Source organism: Amblyomma mixtum, chromosome 1 (genome assembly GCF_055824585.1).
Source record: "Amblyomma mixtum isolate Tamu chromosome 1, ASM5582458v1, whole genome shotgun sequence".
Lineage (NCBI taxonomy): Eukaryota > Metazoa > Arthropoda > Arachnida > Ixodida > Ixodidae > Amblyomma > Amblyomma mixtum.
In genome coordinates, this window is record NC_143012.1 from 156,549,660 (window position 1) to 156,572,306 (window position 22,647).

The 22,647-nt window shown below is 49.8% G+C and overlaps 1 protein-coding gene across 1 annotated transcript in view; it reads left to right on the forward strand.

Annotated features, from left to right (window-relative positions):
• LOC149369469 (nose resistant to fluoxetine protein 6-like) overlaps positions 1-22,647 on the forward strand; it is a 144,164-nt gene that overhangs the window by 25,446 nt on the left and 96,071 nt on the right. The window contains exon 4 of the mRNA XM_089577726.1: positions 728-812. Coding sequence (XP_089433852.1) covers positions 728-812 — 85 coding nt within the window. The remainder of the gene's footprint in view (positions 1-727; positions 813-22,647) is intronic.

A 22,647-nucleotide genomic window follows, 5' to 3' on the forward strand; every position in this document is an offset into this window, starting at 1 on the left:
CCTAGTTTTTGCAACAGTGCATTCAAACATTGCTTCAGTGTAGCGATACTCATCCAGGCGCTTGTGCTGACAGACCATTTGGCTGCGTCGTATGGCGCTCCCTGTTTGTTTCCCGAAAAAACAAGGAGGCATCACGTTTTGCGCATATCCCGAGAAAGCTCCGTTTAACTTTACTGCGAATGAAATAAGGCCGCATTTTTTTAAATACAGTCATAGAGGTGCAGTGAAGAGTATCTTTATTGCGCGACATGCGTTTATAATTAGCCGCACTGTTGCAGCCGAACGGGCCACACCGACACAAGTCCCAGCAGAATTAGACAAGCATTTACTCAGGGCGACGCGCTATTTACTCTATTAGTGCAGTGTCTCTCCGAGCGCTTACGCCATCAGTGACATGCTCACGAGGCGTGACACTTCTCTCTTATCATTTTCGGGGCTACACCACCTTAGACTTCATTCTTTTCGGCTCGTCTGGGAATAGAGTTAGTTTTTCGTTTCTCTCAAGTGCTTTGGATCCGAATTGTTTCCGCCGCAACCGGCGACTGCCTGGGTTGATGCTGCTAGCAAACCTCCCGTGTTTCCTTATCGTCTTGGTTAGCGGTGCGTGGTGATTTCCTCCTGGCAGCGTCCTCAGGTTTTAAGTTGGTTCTCGCCTGGAAGGCTTGCACCTTTTCCCATGATGCCTTGCTGTTGCGTTCACTGTCTCTCTCTTCTGTTCTTCTCGCAGTGCTCGGTGACGTGGCCACGGTGAGTGTTAAGTACTGCACCACGGGAGTCTCGGCTGTGCCCACCACTGCGCAGATTGCCGTCGCGTAAGTGCCGTGCACGCAGATTCATCGGCGTTGTTGGGTTTTTATAAACTACTGAATGGACACGATTTGCAAAAAAATCATGCCGTATTTTGTTACACAGCCATTCACAGTATTAAAAATAAATTTCTGTTTTAGGACTGCGTGCTTTTGGGAGATTTTGGAAATAACAATGTTGAGACCTGAACTGAAATTCTGCTCGAACTCTGGCTAGATTTTAATTTTGTGCCCCAAAAGCTGGAGGCTAGTAAGAAACTTGCTTTACATTGTTCAGCTTATCACTCTGATCTGTACTTTATCATTTGTCTGATTCAAACGAGACACATGTAAGATTTTATACATGAGAACAAAGCGAAATATGCTTCACTATCCACTTGTAAAGGAGGCCTAAACTCTAAAAATAGCTTACCGAGGACCTCGGTTCTGTCAGTATTGATGTCACAAGTATCATTATATTGAAGGTTCTTTTCCTTCACTGACGCTTGGACTGGAGGGGTGCGGCATAATAAGTTCCTTTTTGGTACAAGTTGGCGCCTTTCATTCAAACATTGATGGTCACTCACTACACCTGACTATTTTTTTTTCTGACTCCTGAGCTGCCAGTGAAATATTTTGCTCCGACAAAGTAGCGCCAAAAGCACGACAACAGAAAAGAAGCATGGCACAGGTGCCGCCGCGGTGGCTTAGCGGCTATGGTGCTCGGCTGCTGACCCAAAAGACGCGGGTTCGATCCCGGCCGCGGCGGCTAGAATTTCTTTGGAGGAGAAATTCTAGAGGCCCGTGTACTGTGTGATGTCAGTGCACGTTAAAGAACCCCAGGTGGTCGAAATTTCCGGAGCCCTCCACTACGGCGTCTCTCATAGCCTTAGTCGCTTTGGGACGCTAAACCCCATAAACCAAACCAAACCATGGCACAGGTTCCGGCTACGAGGGGAAATTCTGCGCACATCTTTGGCTACATACCAACACTGAGACACTTGCGATTTCACTTACATGCTCAGAAAGAAAACTTCAGCAAATTACCATGATCAGAACTCTTTACCTTACCTCGAAATGAGACACTTCTCAACTGCTCGGGGAAATTGACACCTGGCTTGCACAAGTCTGGTTTATATTGTCACGTAGTGGTGAGTGCAGTCCGGCGAACAGGGCGACAGCGAGGATGGCTTCCAAACGAAACTCTTTATTTGTGCTGAGTTGCTGAGTTGTGCTGAGTTGGTGTTGAGTGTCGATGTCTTCAGAGTCACTCGCTTCCGTGGCGCCTACGGTGACGATGACGCTTGAGCGGGGTGGCACACTCACTTGTTCCTCCAGGACTCTGAGTGCGACGTGCTGTTCCGGAGTACTCGTCGACGGGATGGCCTCGGCCTTGGAAAGCGTGATCAGCTTGGATCTTGGTCGATGATCGCCTGATGCTCATTAAGGAAATCTATGCCCAAGATCACTTCGCGAGAACATTGCCGTAGAACAGTAAAGGTCGCTGGATAGGTATGTCCGTTCACAGTCACTCGCGCTGTGCATCGTCCGGATGGCGTAATGAGGTGGCCCCCTGGGGTGCGACTTTGCGGGCCTTCCCAAGTGGTCGTTACTTTTCTCAGCCGCGCAGCGAATGGTCCGCTCATCACACAAGTCTGTGTGGACTAGAGTGGTAACTTTCTGGCCGTCTATAACCACTTCTTAGTCGGATGTCCTGGCTCTGGTGTTGCATGTCATCATCGGCGTGGGGTCACGGCTTTGTCTGGGATGTGAATCGTAACTGGAGCGTCTGGTCGAAGATTGTCTGGATGGCGGCGCTCTTTTGAAAGGGTTTCTCGCCGTGGTCGAGGTTGTCAGTGTATGCGGCGTCGGCGTGCTGCGTGCGGCGTCTTCATATGGCGTGGTCGCTTGAGGATCTTCGTCGTTTCCTCAGCAAGCAACCTGACCTCCACAGGTTGCTTTGTTTAGTTTCCCCTACGGGGGCTAGGGGACCTTCCTAGGACAGCCGCGGCGTAGTTGCGGCCCGGTGACTCAAAACTTGTGGTGGACGGCTAAGGGGAGCCGGAGGGATGGCTTTATGACATGTAGTCCCCTCTGCGCAGGTAGTCGTAGATTTCCCGTGGTCGTTGGTCGGGGAGCGGTCGTGGGGCGTTCATGGCGAAACCTCGCAGGCCGATGTCTCTTTATGGGCAGTGGTGAAGGATGTGCCCGACAGGCCACTGCGGAAACACAGTGGGCGGTTGTCGGGAATTCTCCACTCCTAAAGCTGTTGCGCTGCTCGTAAGGTGGGCGTGGGGGAGCTAGGAGCCGTCGTTCTTGTAGAGTTGGTGCCCGTGGGGGGTCTCGTAGTGCGTAGTGCGGTGGCGTAGGTCATGGCTTCAGCTTCCGTTGGTGTCGCCGGTGATGGGGAGCCAAGTGCGTGCTGTACTTCTTCATAGATGATGTCCGTGAGTGATGCCACCTGAGCCTCTTGCATCTGCTGTGTTCGCGATGGCAGCAGCCGGTGAAGTTCTTACGATTAATTTCGCGATCAGATCTCGGAGGTTATCCCCGCCTGCAGGGGTATCTTTTGGGGGACTTGCCGTCGGCGCTTGAAGTGGTCGGTTGTAGTGACGGGTCTGGGCGTCAAGGGTCTTTTTCGTGTTAGAAGCTTCAATTACAAACTCTGCGACGGTGTTTGGAGGATCCCGGATCAGATCGGTGAACAGTTACTACTTTACGCTGCGCATCATAAAGGTGAGCTTCTTTTCTTCAGTCATATCAGTCAAATGAAACGCCTGAGAAGGCGTTTCATTTCTTCCACATACGCAGTCACGGTCTCGTTTAGATGTTGAATTCGTGACTGCAGCAGGAACTCCGCTCTTTCTTTCCGTACGACCCTAGTGAACATACCGAGTAGCTGCTTCTTGAAGGTCGCCCAAGTCGTGATGGAAGGTTCGTGGCTTTCAAACCACGTTCTGGCAGGGCCAATAAACGCAAAATAAACGTTTCGAAGCTTAGCGCTGTCGTCCCAGGTGCAGGGCTGCCACACGGTCGTAAACGCCCAGCCAGTCTCCCACATCTTCGTGTGGTCCTTCACGTGAAGTAGGTGGCTCACGGGGCTGGCGAAGCACGACGGGCGTTGGCTGTTTACCAGGTTTCATCGTGAGGGGCTTAGCTGGATAGCAGGTCAGCACCTCCACCAGATGTCACGCAGTGGTGACTGCAGTCCGGCAAGCAGGGAGACACTGAGGATGGCTTCCAAACGAAACTTTTTATTTGGGTTGACTTGCACCCCCAAAGAACTGAATGACTCAGCGGCGGCGTAGAAACTGGCGTACTCGGCGGTCGTCGAAGAGAATGCCCGCCGCTGTCGGCCGCGCTCAGTTTATAGGTGATAGCGAACTCTCTAGATAAATAGTGCAAAGCCACTAGAATATTCTGGAACAACATAGAAGCGGCTCAACCTGGATGCGATCAATCGAGATAGATCTAGACGCGTCTTGCATCACACACACAAACAAGCGATAAATCGGCGTGCCGGCAGGTTTGAAGAATGAACAAAAAACACTACAAAGATTCGAGGCAATATTTCTAATGTTATGTGCCTCTGGAACCTGCCTCGTTGGACGGTTTCGGTGCCAAAACATGATCTATCATAGTTCTTCAAAAAAAGAACTAAGCCATGCCGTTGACAATTAGCCCGGAAATGTGTTAAAGCTACTCCTCTCAACCACAACCCGCAGGACACCTGGAGTGCCCAGGCGGTGCTCCAGCCGCTTGCTTATCACAGTTACCATTCATGATTTATGAGATGAAAATGGAAAGAGAGCAGCAAGCATGTAAGATAGCACCATCATCAGCTTGACTACGCCCACTGCAGGGCAAAGGACTCTCCTATATATCTCTAATTAATCCGGTCGCGTGCCAGCTGCGCCTATCCCCGCAAACTCCACCTACCTAGCTTTCTGCCGCCTCTGCTACGCTTGCCTTTTCCTGGAATCCAGTCCGTTACCCTTAAGAACCATCGTTTATCTTGCCTTCGCATTACATGCTCTGCCTTAGCCCATTTCTTGTTCTGGAGTTTGACTAGGATGTCCCTAATTTGCGCTTGTTCCATGACACTCTTCCTGTCGCACTGCGTTGCTCGCGATTTAAGTTGAACCCTTTTCATTACCATCCACGTTTCTGCCCCGCAAGTGAGTACCGGCAAGCTACACCACTTATGTAGCGTTTTCTTCAGGGATAGTGATAAACTGCCTCTCATGATCTGAGAGAACCTGCCAAATGTGCTCACCCAGAATACAGTCTCTCTTATAATGCAGGCGGAACGGGCATGGAGCAGCGACATGCAGACGATATTGTGCTCCTAACTGATAAGCAATTAGATATGCAGTTTTTCGTGCATATTTGTGGAAATGAAGGTGACGCTTTAGTCTGTATATTCGGCGCAAATAAAACAGTTTCGCTGGTGTTCGAAGATATCCGAGAAGCGAAACCCACAATAACATGTCATTCCAGGCAAGCAGAGTATACAAAAAAGAGTGTGGGTAAACGAGGCCAAGATGTCCATGAAAAAGCAGAGACTACTATAGGACGAAACGGAAGAGAAATGCCGCAATGAAGGTACAGAATACTAGGGAGGCGCGATAGGTATGAAGTGCTGAAAGACATTCAGATACGAGTAACGGTGACGAGACTTAATTTTGGGAATACGGTGGCGTGCATAAGGCCAGACGATAAAGAAAAAAGCAGAATTAGCTCCTCCCGGAAGTACCACAAATGGGCAGTGCTGGACATCGTCCGGGAAGCGCAATGTAAAATCTTGTACTAGGAACAGCTGTGGAAGGTGGATGAAAATTGGTGGTGGTGGTGAAAACATTTAATAAGAAGGGAAAGGAGGTATGTTTGGATCAGTCCATAAAGGACCGATCCTTACAAGCACTAGGCGGAGATCCCTAGTTTGGGATCCCAGTGGCGGTGGCCGCCGCCCGGTCGCGCCAGACTAAGGCTTGTTGGGCCTGTAAGTCGTGGCAGCCGAGAAGGATCGCCTCCCAGTCCTGCCGGGTTGGGTTGGGGATGGGGGGAATGGCCGGGTTGGAGGGGCAGGCCCACTGATAGGTGTCAGAAGACACCGCACTACAGTGCGGGCAGCTGCCGCTAAAGACGGGGTCAAAATGTTTTAGTGTCGCCGGGTGCAGCAATGTGTTGGTGAGAAGGCGGAGAAGGAGCCGCTCATCAGCCTTCTTGAGGCCTTTACATGGGCTAGCTAAAGGCGATGGCTATTTTGATAGTAGGTTGTAATATCTTTGAAGGTACAGATCGGATTAGGATCGGGTTCCTGATCGGATGGGGAGGAGAAAACAGCCCGGTGAGAGAGTGCGCGGGCGGCTGCGTCTGCTGCCTCGTTTCCTGCCAACCCCTGAGGAGCAGGGGGCGGCTGAGGAATTTGTACACTATTTCCACAGAAAGATGGCTCACCCAGAATGAAATAAGAGAACTAGAAACTAAGCAGTATGTACGCAGGACATCAGAACAGGGTAGGAAAGGCCAAAGAGGTACAAGGTATGAACTAGATGAATTCGACAGATAAGAAGCCGTCTATGGCCCTGTACGCAAGAGGAAAAGCGAAATCACAACGGCAGCTACTGACGATGAATCAGGTGGTAATGCCCTGTCTTTTGAAGCGAGATCACGCTGCATTAGGTAGCGCACACAAGTATAAAAAAATGACCGGGACGATGATTTATCTAGAGTGCGTGGTAAGAGCTAAGAGACGGATTTTAATGCGAGAGCATTAGAGTTATCACCCCATTGGCCACCGATGCCCGATAAGAAATTCATCGATTGGTCGACGAAGGCTAGGTGACGCTGAGAAGTTATCACGGCCTGCCCTGATGGGCAACCAAGATTGGTTGAGAGAGGTACTGTGGCCTTGTGACCTCATCACAACCTGCCCACAGTAGCAGAAGGTAACCTGGCCACCAGATTGTGAGCAGCCTGTCAACCGTGGCAGGCGGAAGTTAAACTAATGATTAGTCGGGAGAGTTCCCATGACATTGTAACGCCATCACAAACTGCCCACAGGGTTGTGAGCAACATAGTTTCTAGACGGCAACCTGGTCATATAATTAAGGCTTTTTGACGGGCTAGTTGGTACATATTGTAGCATGCAACGCGAAATCGAACACCGGAGCAGAGACGAAAAAACTGCGGCAGTCCCTCTTCTTCCTCTACTAGTGCATGCACTACTTCTGTCTCTTCGAAGGCATGTATCACTGCCTCCCTCTTCTGCAGCATCGACACGATGCTGATAGGAGAGAAAAGTCAGCGAAACGGTAGTACAAAGCCGCAGTGAACCGCAGTTCAGTCAGGTAGCCGGTCGTGGTAAGGCTTCGTGCGAACAACGAGCACGACTTCAGTTCGGTGCGACCGGCGCGATGAACAAGCTGTTGGGTCGGGAGCAACAGCGTAGTCACTTCACTGATGCGGCGCACTACTTCGTAAGGGCCGAAGTATCGGCGCAGCAACTTTTCAGAGAGCCCACGGTGACGAACAGGTATCTAAATCCACACAAGGTCGCCGGGCGCGTAACTGACGAAACGGCGTCCAAGGTTGTACCTAGCGGCGTCAGTCTCCTGTTGACGGTGGATGCGCAGGCGTGAAAGTTGCAGCGCTTCCTCAGTACGGTGAACGAAAGTGTCTACGTCGAGGTCAGCGTCAGAGTCGCAGTAAGGGTCGACAGGCAACATAGCATCCAACGGAGTGGTCACCTGCCGACCGAAGACAAGCTTAAAGGGGGTCAGTCGGGTTGTTTCCTGTAGGGCGGTGTTGTACGCAAACGTTACGTACGGCAGAATGGTGTCCCAAGTTCGATGCTCTACGTCAACGTACATTGATAGCATGTCAAATAGTGTGCGGTTGAGTCGCTCTACCAACCCGTTTGTCTGCGGGTGATACGCCGTAGGATGCTGATGGCTCGTGTGCGTCAGAGTCATCACAGACAGGGTTAAGCGGGCCGTGGAAGCAGTTCCCCGATCAGTAACAACAACGGCGAATACTCCATGACGCAAGACAATGCTGTGGACGAAGAACTGCGCCATTTCAGCAGCAGTGCCGTTGACAAGAGACGTGATTTCAGCGTACCATGTGAGGTAGTCGGTCGCAACGACTATCCAACGCTTTCCAGGCGAAGACTTCGGCACCAAGGAGACCCATGCCCACTTGATGGAAAGGGATCTTGGGTGGATCGACGGGGTGAAGAAATCCGGCTGGTGTCAATGGAGTTTTCCAGCGTTGGCATTCACGGCATGTTTTTACGTAGTCCCGCACCGATGGGAGTAACCTGGGCCAATAATACTTTTGTTTAATCCGCGCGATTGTGCGGTTCACTCCAAGATGGCCGGCGGATGGGGCATTATGGCAGGCACTCAAGATCTCAGGCCGCAGCTGTGATGGTACGACAAGTAGGAACGTTTCTTCATTGTTGGCAAAGTTGCGCTTGTAGAGGACATCAGATCGTAAAGTGAAGGTGTGGAGCCCTCGAAGAAACACACGCGGACTGCGAGCTTTAATGCCTTTGAGGTAATCGATGAGTGGCGCGAACTCCGAGTCCGCCCTCTGAAGCTGCGCCATTTGATTGGTACTAACAGCGCCCAGGAAAGGAAATTCATCGGTGATTTCTTCGGTATTGACTGGAATAGGCGCGCGCGACAGACAATCCGCATCCTGATGCTTACGGCCAGACTTGTAAACTATTGTTACGTCGTGTTCTTGCAAGCGTAAGCTCCATCTAGCCAAGCGTCCTGAGGGGTCTTTGAGGCCCGCCAGCCAGCATAAGGAGTGGTGGTCGCTTACCACACGGAAGGGTCGTCCGGAGAGGTACAGTCGGAACTTGCTGATGGCCCATATCACTGCAAGACATTCTTTCTCTGTAGTAGAATAGTTGGTCTCGGAGCGTGTAAGTGTTCGACTGGCATAACTGATGACCCGTTCTGCACCGTCTTGCCACTCGATCAGTACTGCACCAAGGCCAACATTGCTGGCATCAGTGTGGATGTCCGTGGCAGCATGCTCGTAGAAATGGCCGTGTATCGGAGTACCTTGTACGGCTGCGAAGCTCGACAAATACAGCCTCTTCGTCGGTCCCCCACAGGAAGGGCGTGTCGTCGCGGGTCAGTGCGTTCAACGGTTCCGCGATTTTCGAGAAATCTTGAATAAATCGCCTATAATACGAGTACAGGCCCAAAAACCGGTGAACGGCCTTCCTGTTACTTGGGCGTGGAAAACCTGAGACGGCAGCGGTCTTGTCAGGGTCCGGGCGTACACCTTGTGCGCTGACAACGTGACCAAGAAAGCGAAGTTCCTCAAAGCCAAAATTGCATTTCTCGGCTATGATGGTGAGTTGCGCGGATTTGATCGCCTGTAGCACTATGCGCAACCGCTCCAAGTTTTGGTCAAGGATGGTCGAAAATATAACGACATCGTCCAGGTACACCAGGCCGGACTGCCACTTCAAGCCGGATAGAGCAGTGTCCATCATGCGTTGGAACGTGGCCGGTGCTGAGCACAGACCAAATGGGAGCACTTTAAACTCATAGGGGCCGTCAGGTGTCACGAAAGCCGTCTTCTCCCGGTCTCTCTCATCTATTTATTTTATTTATTTATTTTACCCTCAGGGCAAAGCATTACAGAGGGGAGTGGATAATACGTAGCACTGAAAATACAAACAGCAGAGAACAATAAATTGCCAAAACATAGATAAGTTAGAATAAGTGATAAACACAATATATCATTCAACAGAAGCGGTAACAGCAGTCCGAAACAATACAGGGTCAGGAATTGTGGCGACTGAAGAAGGAAGGTGGTTCCAGTCATATGACGTGCGAGGAATAAAAGAATCCGAGAATGTTTTAGTTTTGCATGTAGAAATGCCTACCTTATGTATGTGATCTGTGCAGCGTGAAATATATGAAGGGGGAAGAAGTAACTCACAGCGAATGGACTCATGATGAAATATTTTGTGAAAAAGACACAAGCGTGCAATTTTGTGTCGTGATGCAAGCGAAGTTAGGCCCAATGTAGCCTTCATAGCCGTTACGCTTGACGTACGCCGGAAGTCAGAAAGAATAAAGCGCGCTGATTCGTGTTGTACCATTTCCAGTTGGACGATCAAACTCTTAACACCAGGGTCCCAGACTGATGACGCATATTCTAGTTGTGAACGTACGAGTGTGGTATAGAGTAGAAGTTTGATGTTAGTTGGCGCTGCGTGAAAGTTACGTCTCAGATATCCCAGCATGCGATTAGCTTTGTTAGTGATGTGCTCAATGTGCGCATGCCAGCTAAGGTTAGACGTAATATGAATTCCGAGGTACTTATATTTTGTAACTGAATCAAGTAGCACACCATTAAGAGTATATACGGGAAGATCACTATTAACACGAGAAATGCGCATAAGTTTGCACTTTTCAGCATTCAAAGTCATATTCCAAGTTTTGCACCATGTTGAGATAGCGTTAAGGTCAGATTGAATCCATATTTCCGGAAAGAGGACGCAGTCATCGGCAAAAAGATGCACAGAAGAAGAAAGATTGCTGGGTAAGTCGTTGATGAAAATAAGAAAAAGCAGGGGACCCAAGACGGTGCCTTGGGGAACCCCGGAAAGAACAGGGTGAACGGCGGAATTAACATTATTGACGGCAACAAATTGCTTTCGATGAGTAAAGAAAACTTCGAGCCATTTTAAAATGTTAGTGTCTAATCCTTCTAATCCTACCATGCGCAGTTTTAGTAACAAAAGATGATGGGAAACCTTATCAAATGCCTTCGCAAAATCTAGGAAGATATAGTCGGCGATCGAGCGACGGCCTAAAATTGCGTGAAGTTTGTGTGTGAATAAGAGTAGCTGTGTTTCGCATGAATAGGATTTCCTAAAACCGTGCTGAGAAGGATGAAAAAACGAGTTTGATTCAAGGAAAGTGACAATATGTGAAAAGAGTATGTGCTCTAAGATTTTACATGGAATGCTGGTAATAGATATGGGCGGTAGTTAAGAGGCGAGTGTTTATTACCAGATTTATACACAGGGACCACCTTACCAATCTTCCAATCAGCCGGTAGTTCACCTTTCTCCAATGATTGCTGAAATATTTTAGTGAATGCGAGCGATGAATACATTTTCGTACTTTTCAGGAACTTTGTAGTAATACAATCAACACCAGCACTGGAGGATATCATAAGGTTGTCAATTATTTTAACTATACCATCAGGATGAATGACCACAGGGTACATTTGGGAGGAAGTTGTTATGATCCAGTTGGGGGAAATCCGTAGTTTCACCACTTGAAAAAAAGCTCGAAAACACATCATTCAGTACATTTGCACAGTCAGTATCTGATATAGGTTCGTCACTTGAATTCGTTAGTATTATTCTAGATGTTTCAGAAGGGTTAATGACGCTCCAAAATTTTCTTGGGTTATTGAGCAACATACTCGGTAGAATGCTATTCAAGTAATTTGCTTTAGCGTTCTTGACCGCAGAATTGTAAGTGTAAGCTGCAGAGCGATAACGGGACCAATGATGTTCAGTGCGTGATTTTTTAGCTGATCGGAAAAAGCGCTTCTTACGGTTAGACAAGCGCTTAAGATGCGTGTTATACCATGGCGCATGCAGGTGATAAGATATTACGCCAGGAGGTATGAAACGACTAGTGAGATCTAAAACTTTGTTCTTGAATAAGAGGCAGTTTGCGTTCACTGATCGCGAGTCGAATTCGTCGGAAAAGGTGGCCAGGAAAGAACCTAGTTCATTGTTAATTTTGTTGAAGTCAGCGCGGTGATACATGTGTATTATTTTAGTGTGGCTCGGAGTTTTTTGTATGGGAATGTTCACAGAAAAATTGAGTAACGAATGGTCGCTTAACTGGGGCATGTAGGTTATTTCTGAACACAGTTATGGGCATGTTGTTAGTACAAGGTCTAATGTACTTGCTGTAACTTCAGTAATTCTTGTAGGCTGAGTAAAAATTTGGGTAAGATTAAACAGTGAGCATAAATTAGTGAATTCTTTGCATAGTGTCGAAGATGTGGATGGTTGCACCGAGGACCAGTCGATGCCCGGAAAGTTAAAATCAGCCAACAGAAAGATAGATGACGAAGGGTAACGCGTTACGATGACATTAATGGTATCATGAAGTTCTGCAAGAAATGTAGGAGATGCATTAGGCGGTCGATAGCATGCGCCTAGGATTATTCTGCGGTAGCCTATTTGAAGAGATACCCATACAATTTCGATGCTTGATGTTATGTGAAGAGAATATGACTCTATTTTTTTACTGACTGCTATTAGTACGCCACCACCTTGCCGATGTTTCCTGTCACAACGATAGAAGTGGAATTGATTAGATGAATCGAATATCTCACAGTCACGTATGTATTAATGCAGCCAAGTTTCAGTTAGGACGACGATGTCAACGGAACACGCACTTATGCCAGAGGAGAGTTCCGTACGTCTTTTTATGACACTTCGGATATTAGTAAATAACACTGATGTTTTGAGCTGCGTTTACACAACGGTCACTGCCCCTCGGTAACTGTTATGCAGATTTTCAAGGGCTAGATGCAGCGGGGATAGACGAAGGCGTGTGCTGGGTTATCGGCTTGGGGCGTTCTGCGGTAATCTCAAATGCTTTATCGTTTATAGGGTCATACATGTAGGATCTGTTGTTCATGACCAATTTATTGTATTTTAGCTTAAACGATGGAGAGCCGGGCAGTGATTTGGCGAAGCCAATGAGTTTTTTGCGTGCTTGGCGTGTGGCAAACGAGTAATCTTCTGTCACTTGAATGTCGTCTTCTTTGAAGTCTTTTGCATTTCAGAATTTTTTCTCTGGTTTTGAAGCTGTTAAATTTCACAATCACCGGACGGCATCCAGAATCAGAATACCGCCCTAAGCGATGAGCCCTATCAATGTCATTTGGCGAGAGTGCTGGGTCAACGTATTTTCACAGGACGTTTAGAAGTTTTTTTCCGTTTCGTCCCATGTTTCACGGTCATTGTCATCGGCAATACTATGAAACACCAAATTGTTTCTACGGCTCTGGTCTTCTGACTCATGAATTCGTGCCTGCAGCAGTTGATTTTGTTTGCGAATATCAAGAGCAGTACATTCGAAATCCTGCTTTACTTCGTCAATTGCTTCCAGCGAGTGTTCAACTGTTGTAAGTCTAGAATTTATATTCGCGAGGGCTTAATCAATATTCTGCTGTCCGCGCCGTAGTTCTTCCATCGTTTTCTTTATATCTTCGTTACTGGCTGAAAGCGCGACTGACCGTGTCTGCAGTTCCTTCAAGATACGAAGTATTTCCATGTTTGGTTCCGATTGTGTTAATATGACATTAGCTGCAGGATTACTCTCCTCGCTCAAGGCGTCTGTCCTCGAATCACCGGTTATTATTTTGGTACGCGTGTGAAAAGGACCTGGGTTTACGTCCACATCTCCCGACAATAGCAAAAGACAGCTGTTCAAGCATTCAGCCAACACGCTCGAATACACCCGTGGGCACGGGAGCAGCAGTAAGCATCGGTTGTCACTTTTCTTAGCATACAAAGGAATGCAGTTACGCACCTGGATGGCAAACAAAGGCGGTCTGTTAGCCATTGTGGCCGCAACGCTGCTCTCGTGCCCACTGAAGCGGTCCCACGGACACCAGCGCCTAAATACTGGCGTTGAACTTGCTGTCGATGACGATGCCACAGCCCAGGAGTGATAAGGACTGTTCACAAATCTTGAGGACGCCACCTGATGAACGAACATAGGCAGTTCCCAGGAAGCAAGCTGCGCCATTTGGTGCAGAGAAGCACCGTCACCGGCAGGATATGGCAGCTATTGTAGAAGCTGTGCGCCACAAGTGGAAGCAGCACCTGGATGGCAAACAAAGGCGGTCTGTTAGCCATTGTGGCCGCAACGCTGCTCTCGTGCCCACTGCCATTTGCCACTTCGATTTGCCAGTACCCACTTTTAAGATCTAATGACGAGAAGTATCGGGCGTTTCGCAATCGGTCGAGCGCGTCATCTATCCTGGGTAGCGGGTAAACGGCCTCTTTGGTCACGTTGTTAAGTTTTCTGTAGTCAACACAGAAACGCAGAGTACTGTCTTTTTTTTTACACGAACCACAGGCGATGCCCATGGACTGGTGGACGGCTGAATGACATCGTCTGCAAGCAGCTCGGCAACCTGATTCTGAATGGTTTCTCGCTCCACCGGGAAACACAATATGGGCGATGGCAGACGGGTCGCGTAGTCTCATCAGTGATGATACGATGCTTGGCGAGTGGAGTTCGGCCGACCTTCGAGCACGTAGCGAAACAGTCCGCAAAGTCCGCCAAGAGGTCCGACAGAAGATCTCGCTGAACCGACGGCAGGGCAGGATTTATTTTGACTGACTGAAGAACGTGATGTGGGCCAGCATACTCCGGAGTGGGTCCTCCCACGGTGCACAAACCTGGAACCTCAGCAACGTCGTGGAGGAAGGCAATAGCCATGCCTTTGGCCAGGTGCTGATATTCGTTGGCAAAGTTAGTGAGGAGGACGTGGGTACGGCCGTCACGTAGTTGGACGAGACCTCTTGCAACAGCAAATCCCCGCTTAAGCAGCAGTGGAGTATGACTGTCCGCTAAACTCTCGTACTCGTGAAAGAGGTCGTTCCGCACTAGCTCCAGAACACTGCACCGCGGCGGCACCGTAAGGTCGTTCTCGACAATGCGCAGAGCGTTGCTGCAGGGATCGCGGGAGTCAAAGCGCGCCACCGCCTGTTTCGTCGAGAACGTGACACTTGCCTCCTGAAAGTCAATCACGGCGCCGTTCGACTGCAGGAAGTCGATCCCCAGAATCAAGTCTTTGGAACGCTCGGGGAGTACGACAAATTCACCAACGTACGTGAAACCACTAATCCCAACTCTAGCCGTGCACTTGCCCACAGGGGAAATGAGGTGGCCACCAGCGGTGCGAAGTTCACCAGCAAAGGCACGGCCCATAACAGAATAATCAGCACCGGTATCGAGTAGCGCGGTAATCTCAGTGCCATCACTTGTCACACGCAAATCGGATGCAGCGTATTGGATACTGTTGCTGCCTGTCTCTGTCCAGGTATGGTCAGCTCGAGGGTTTCGCGATGGAGGATCTTGACACGTCCCGACGTCAGCGGCCTTGCCTCCAGAGGTCGCTGGTGTTCGTTTTCCCGACTTAATGAGAATTAACAACACAGTTGAACAAAAATAAATAAAGAAAAGCTGAGCATGGTGGCAATTGCCAACACCCCGGTTCAAAGAAGGCGCTCCCATCCATCCATCCGTCCGTCCGTCCGTCCGTCCGTCCGTCCGTCCGTCCATCCGTCCATCCGTCCATCCGTCCATCCGTCCATCCATCCATCCGTCCATCCGTCCGTCCATCCATCCATCCATCCATCCATCCATCCATCCATCCATCCATCCATCCATCCATCCATCCATCCATCCATCCATCCACCATCCATCCATCCATCCATCCATCCATCCATCCATCCATCCATCCATCCATCCATCCATCCATCCATCCATCCATCCATCCATCCATCCATCCATCCATCCATCCATCCGTCCGTCCGTCCGTCCGTCCGTCCGTCCGACGCGGACTCGTCGAGCGACGGCCAGCAGAGCTACTCTGGCGGCCAGGGCTGCAAGCGCGATAGCGGAGAGGCGAAGGCGAACGGGACTCGCGCCTTCCGGAGTAGACAGGGTTCTGGCGCGCCCAGAGATGCTGCGCAATCTCATGCGGCCGTTCGCCGTTCTCAGGGCAAGGTGCGTTCGGATGGAAACCGCAAAGGCCCACTTGGCGGTATGGACATGCTCGGTAGAGATGACGGGGCCCCCCCAGTGGTTGCAGAGAGGCCTGCGGTCCGGTGTACGCCATGGCCCGGACATGGCCCAGCTGTAGCAGGTGCGGTTGCAGAATATGCGGCGATGTTACTCACGGGAGTCGTCGGGGTAATACTGTAGCCATGCACGTATGCGTGACATGTGCCGATGTTGCTCACGCCAGGCGTGGGGGTAATAGGACCGTAGCCAGCCGTGCGACGTACAACGGATGCGTACGTGGATCTGTCATCCAACCGGGGCAGCGCTTCGGGGACAGGAGGTGCCTGTGCAACCTGTCGCACCTCGTCCCTGACGACTTCGGTCAGCGCTGCCAGCGGCGCAGGTGCAACCTGGGGCAGATGGATCCGTTGAAGTTCCTCACGGACAACTGAGCGAATTAGTTTGCGCAAGGTGTCTGCACTGCCGCCGAGACACGACGAAAAGCCTTCAGGCACCATGCTGTTGATGTCCCGATTGTACTGATGGGACCGTTCTTGCAGCGTCGTCTCCATGGTGGTCCGCCACCGTACGGTGGCGGACCACCATGGTGCGTTGGCGGCCCACCGTCCGCCACCGTACGGTGTGGGCTGCGCACGAGGCCCGCGAACAGCTCCTGCTTAACCCCACGCATGAGATGGCGCTGCTGCTTCTCCTCTGGCATGTTGGGGTCGGTGCGCTTCTAAAGACGCGCCATGTCTTCGGTATACATGCGCCCACTTTCGTTCGTGCGCTGATTTCGGGACTGCAGCGCATCTTCAGCCTTCTCCCGGCGGTCAGCGTTGGGGAACGTGGCCAGGAGACTCCGGCAAAACGTCTCCCAGGTGGGAAGTGTAGCCTCGTGGCTTTCAAACCAAGTCCAGGCAAACTCTTCTAGGGCAAAGTAGACGTTATTTAGCTTGCGCTCGTCGCACCAGCCGTTGTAGCGTGCGACCCGCTCGAAGGTCTCCAGCCAATCCTCAGCGTCTTCGAACACGTCACCGTGAAAAGATGGCGGTGTTCGCGGTGGGTGGCTAAGGATCCGCGCCAGGGGCCTGGTGTCAGTGGCCATGTCAGGCGGGCTCGGCGGTCGAGGCTGCGTCGTCCTTGTTGGCGGGGAAAGGGGCCCAAATTCAGGCGACTCTCCGCGGAGACGACGGCTGGGTCGCTGGTGAACCGGTGTGAGGTCCGTAGTGACGCTGTACGGAGTGCGCTGGTGGGGAAGCGTACCCCGCACTGCTCCACCAAACTGTACCGTGCAACGCGAAATAGAACACCGGAGCAGAGACGAAAAAACTGCGGCGGTCGTTGTTGTTGTTCACCTTCTATAATGGCGCATACCCACACAGGGGGATCGGCCAAGAAGAGGGGTGCATAGAGCATTTTTGTGATTTTTCTTGTTTTGTTTTGTTCTCTTGGGAAAATAAATCAATAAAGTAATAAATAGAAATAACAGAATGCTGGGGAAGAGAAAAGTCAATAGAATGCATAAAGACCAAAAACAAACGGGAGATGCATAACGCACACAGGAGATGGACTCTGCAAGGTCTGTAACAGAGGGAGTTGAAAAATAAATGAATAAAAATAATAATATTAGTAACAGAAAAAAACAGAAAAAAGAAAGAAAAAAGTGTACCGACCCCCGTGGTTCGGCCAGGTTACACCTACGTAATAGACACCATGCTCGTTGTCATAGCCGAGCGCCAAGGCTTCTGCCCAAGCCTGGCGACGACCACGATGATCTTCCTTAACCATCTTAGTAGGGAGGGGTTGAACTCTGACGGCGCGTGTCCACAGTTCGGGCACTAGGACGCGCTCCTGAATATGAAAATCGTGTTGGATGTGAAGCCGGGGTAGCACGTGCCGACTGGACTTCGTTTAGGCTAGCCTCGTGTATTGGTTTGTGAGATGGGCTTCCTTGAGCTCCTGAATGGTGTTCACCACTCCCAATACAATAAGTCTCGCATTGGAGGTGGAGAAAGGAAGGTCAAGTGCCCTCGAAATCATTTTAAGGCGGAAGCCTTTAATGCCTCATCGTTGTAAGCAGGAGCTGTCGACAGAAAATGTCACGCTTTTCAATTGGTCGAAATGCTCGTGACGTCACAGTGCGCGAATTTCAAATGGGGCCAATTGTACTTTGGCTAGTAACCATGCAACCAATCAAAGGGATCGTATAGTGATGCTCCAACTAAGTTGGACTGAGTTTAGTTAATTGCTTAATTAATCAAGTAGCCTAGTTAAGATAGAGGAGAATGAAGAGGTCAGAAGAAATAGGAAAAGAAAAGAAAAACGCGCGCCGCAGCGACAACAGCGTCCGCGGAAAAAGACGCTGCTGAAAAAACAGATAAGTACGAAACAGCGTTCGCTCCACCACCACGCACTTCCCCACTCAGTTCGACGTTGCTCGTTTCATATACGTTGTGTCGAACATCCTAGACAGTTCTAACAATTGACAGGTGAATGACAGAACACGATGGATAGAAATGCAATAATATAAATATGAAATAGCCTAATTAACCTTTCTAGTTAGACCGCATAAATCAATAAAACCGAGAACGAAATTGGTCGAGTTGGGGAATCGAACCAGGGTCTCCGGAGTGCGATACGAGCACGCTAGCCACTCCGTAATGCCAGCTGAATGGTTTGGAATGAACAAAGGCTCGTCTAGCTAATACGGCGTCTTCGTTCACTCCCATCTTCCCCCTTTCCCTTACGGCGAGGTGCAGGTGTCCACCCAGATATGCGAGAGACATACATTTCCTTTCCTCAAAAAATAAATTTACCGTCCAGCAAGGCGTACAGCCGAATTGGCGATGGCGTTCCACTCTTACAGGCGAAGCTTAACATGTTAACCAGACATCAGTAACACACGCAGACAGCCAATGAACGCGTCATTCGCTGGCAGCACTTGAATCATCATTCACAACCACATTCGTGACAGAATGCTGTACTAAGGCTTTCGCCTTGCACCACTTTAGTCGCCAAAGTGACTCCTAATGTTTTTTTCGGAGAAAGAGAGAAAATTTTATTGTCAGCAATACGTTGGTGAAGTTCTTGGGTACTTCAGCCGCTCAAGGTGACCGGCAGTTTGAGTCTGTCGGCGACCTCCTGCGCTCTTGCTGTGGCCCTGGACTGAACACCCGGGTCCAGGCTAACGAGAACAGCTTCCCATTTTCAAGCGTGGATGTGACTAGATCTGCCGGAGGCGGATCCTCCGTGCAGTCCCAGATTATGTGGTCTAAGGTGGCAGGCTCGCCGCACAGCTGACAGTGCGGATTTACCAAATATGGAAAGATATTGGAATATGTCCATGGGTTTGGCTGCTACAGCGTTTGCAGCCGCCTCCACGTGGTAGCCTGTTCGCGGCTGAGAGAAACGTGCGGAGGAGGCAGGCTCGCTCTAAGCTCTCTGTAATAATTTATTATGACCTGATATGTAATTAGCGTCTCACCCCTTGTGGCATCAGGGTCCGAGACCCCGTCACCGGCTCGGCTGACAAAACTTCGAGCATATTGGTGAGCGGCCTCGTTCCCTGGAACACCCGCGCGGGCTGGGACCCACACCAGATCCACTTCCTTCCTATAGTTTGGCATCGTACGAAGAATCTTGTGCGCAGTGGCAGAGATACGTCCCTTCGCGAAGTTGCGAAGGGCCGTTTTGGAATCACTGAGAATTGTGCTGGTGCCATCTGGAACGATCCCTAGTGCTATCGCAGACTCCTCGGCGTCATCGACTCGGTCCGTGACCACCGTAGCCGCTACCGTGCAGGAGATGCTCACCACGCTCACAGCGAAAGCGTTTTTGCCTGTAATGTTATAATGTGTCGCATCAACATACACGGCACTATCGTCCCCTAGATACTTTTTGCTTATCGAACGCTTTCTTGAAATCCAAACCCAGGATGGCCCGCGTACCGTGGCTGTTCCCTGGGTGTACTATTTCCCGAGAGAGTTGTAGCGTTACGTCCAGCGTGGACAGGTGCGGCCTAAATCCGATCATCGTGTGCGACATGAGGCGATGATCTCTACATAGTTCTGCAAACGCGTGAGAAACACGTGCTCCATGAACTTACCCAGGCAGAACGTGAGGGAGATAGGTCGAAGGTTCTCGATGTTCAGCTTCTTGCCGTGTTTCGGTATGAAAGTAATTTTTGCATGTTTCCATGCCGGCGGGAGGCTCCCTCCTTTCCAGCACTCCCAGGTGGTCGAAATTTCCGGAGCCCTTCACTACGGCGTCTCTCATAGCCTTAGTCGCTTTGGGACGTTAAACCACATAAACCAACCATAAACCAACCAACTCGTTCCTGTAGTCTGTTAGGGTCTGGATCGTGTCATCATTCAGATTTCTGAGGATTTTGTTAGTTACTCCGTCCGGCGCCGCTGCCGAGGACATCCGGAGTCTCCCCATCGCAGGCATCACCTCCGTGGCCGTGGTGTCCGCATCTAATGCCTCATGCTCCGCCCCAGTATACACCGCAGCTGCGTTCCCACCCTGTGCCGTGTTGGGGTATTTATCCTTCAAGTCGTTCAGTAGGTCTTCGTCCGTGCCAGTGTACTTGTGTACTATCTGGTTCAGGCACGTCCGAGCCGTGGACTTAGTCTGAGTCGGGTCTAGTAGGTGCCGCAGCAGAAGCCACGATTTCCTATTTCCTAGTTGACCGTTTAAGTTGTCACATATCTGCCACCACTATAGCCTGTTGAGCTTATTGGCGTGGTCTTTAATCGCCCTTTACAGCCTAGAAATACGGAGTCTCAGCCTCCTGTTGTGCTTTCCCGACTTCCACCTGCCCAATAGGGACACATGTGCCTCCCACATGTGCATGAGCCGTTTGTCTCCCGCAGGGTGTTCTTCAGTGGTGTCCACTTCTCCGGTGGCGCGCTCTTGGTCTCGCTTCAGATCGCTTACCCAGGCGTCCAGATCGGTGATGCCACCACCTGCCCGCGTCTCTCTGATGGTGCAGAATCTATCCCAATCAGTAATTTTAACTGGAGTCGTTCTGCGTTTGTAATGTGTCGTGTCGAAGGCAAAAAAAAGATGGCCAGGCTTAGCTTGGTTAAGCCAAGAATGCGTTGCATATTGCGCGGTCTTTTTGCGCGAGGTATTGCTTGGCGGCACTCGATTTTCTCAGCAGCTTTTCCTCCGTGACGTATGGATGGATGGATGGATGGATAGGAGCCACCAAACCACGTGACGTCACGTCACGTGGTTTGGTGGCTGCCCGGCCGCGCCCAAGGGCTGAACTGAGTGATTGCAATATGCTACGCATAAAAGACCACGTAGTGGTCGCTGCCCAATGACACTCCTGTATTAAGCCACTCCGCCCTCTGAACATTCCTCGTCAACGTGAGGTCAGGGCTCGTGTATCTTTACTAACGCTATTAACAATACGGGTGGGCTGTTGGGGGTTGTTCAAGATGGTTAAGCCCAGGTCTTGAATGATTTCCCACAACATTGCGCAGTTCGGGTCGCCTTTAAGATATCCCCACGCCGGATGTCGCGCGTTAGTCCCCAGAGACGACAAGCTGCGCCCTACCCGTAAGCTTTACCACACGCCTGAGGAGGTCCGGGACGCCCGAGCTCCTGTCTTTAGGAGAGCTGTATACATTAAGTATGAAGACGTTTGGTTCCCCTTTTTTCTGGCGACCCCTTCCACTAGCATGTAATCCGCTTTGAAGCCGTCTGTGTCATGCTGGATCGCTGTGCTATTCCTGTGAACTAGGATGGCGGTGAATAAATGCCGCTTCTCCTCCTGCTGGTCATCAACAATACAGCGTTTTGTTGATGACCTCTTCGGTGGTATGGGTTTTATCTTCACTTTTAGGATCTTAATCTTCCAGTTTCCCTTTTATTTTTCCTTGTATTTAGGTATCAATGGTGCATAAGCTTGCACACACTGGTATAGTTTAGACTGGCGCTCTGGCGGGTCGGCGCATCATGTACACGTAACTGTCAATACTTATCGGTTTTTATCCCGGCTGTGTCATGTGGTGGTTGTTTAGAGCGTATAAAAGGTAATGCCCGAAGCGTTTTTCGAATAAAAGTTGGAAGTTCTGCGCTCAGTGTGTGGACGTGTTTTTCTGTCTCTGTCCGTGTTTTCTTCGCGCAGTTTAACCATGAACAAAGAGCTCCAACTAGCCCGCCAGAAGACTCTTCTCTCTCCTTGTACGGCCTGCAAAATCCTCGAACATCTAATTCTCAAGCACATTGTGTCATTTGTTGAAGAAAATAACTTAATTGTCCCTAACCAGCATGAATTTAGAAAAGGTTTGTCTATATATACGACCACTCAACTGATTGAGACAGTTCATGACCTAGCGCTAACAGTGGATAAAAATGGCCAGACCGATATCATATCTTTAGACCTGTCCAAAGCGTTCGATCGAGTTTCCCATCCTAAGCTTCTCCAGAAACTTATCCATTACCTCGGGCACAACATGATCACCAAATGGTTGAAAAGTTACCTTACAGGTAGACGGCAATATGTACATTACAAAGAACATTCTTCGAATTGCGGCAATGTGTTGTCTGGCGTCCCACAGAGTGCCGTTCTAACACCAATCCTATTTCTTCTTTATCAATGATCTGCACGATAGCACCGACGTAACAATAAGAATGTTTGCATACGACTGCATCATCTACAAAGAAATAACCTGCCGTGACGACCAGACAATTTTAAACAGTGCGCTTGATAGTGTCAAACATGGCAGATGGAAATTAACGTAGAAAAAACGGTTTTTATGACAGTGACGAATAAGAAAGTACCCATGAACTCTCCTTATTATCTACAAGGACAGATGCTATGGAACGTGCAAGAGTATAAATATCTAGGCATCATAATTTCATCAGATCTAAAATGGAATAAACAGGTAATATATATCGCTAATAAAGCAATGGCAGCTCTCTACTCGCTCAAGCGCTCGTTTAGATCTGCATCAGTCGATACTAAGCGCCTAGCATACACGTCATTTGTCCGCTCTATACTGGAGTATGGAATAATATGTTGGTTCCTC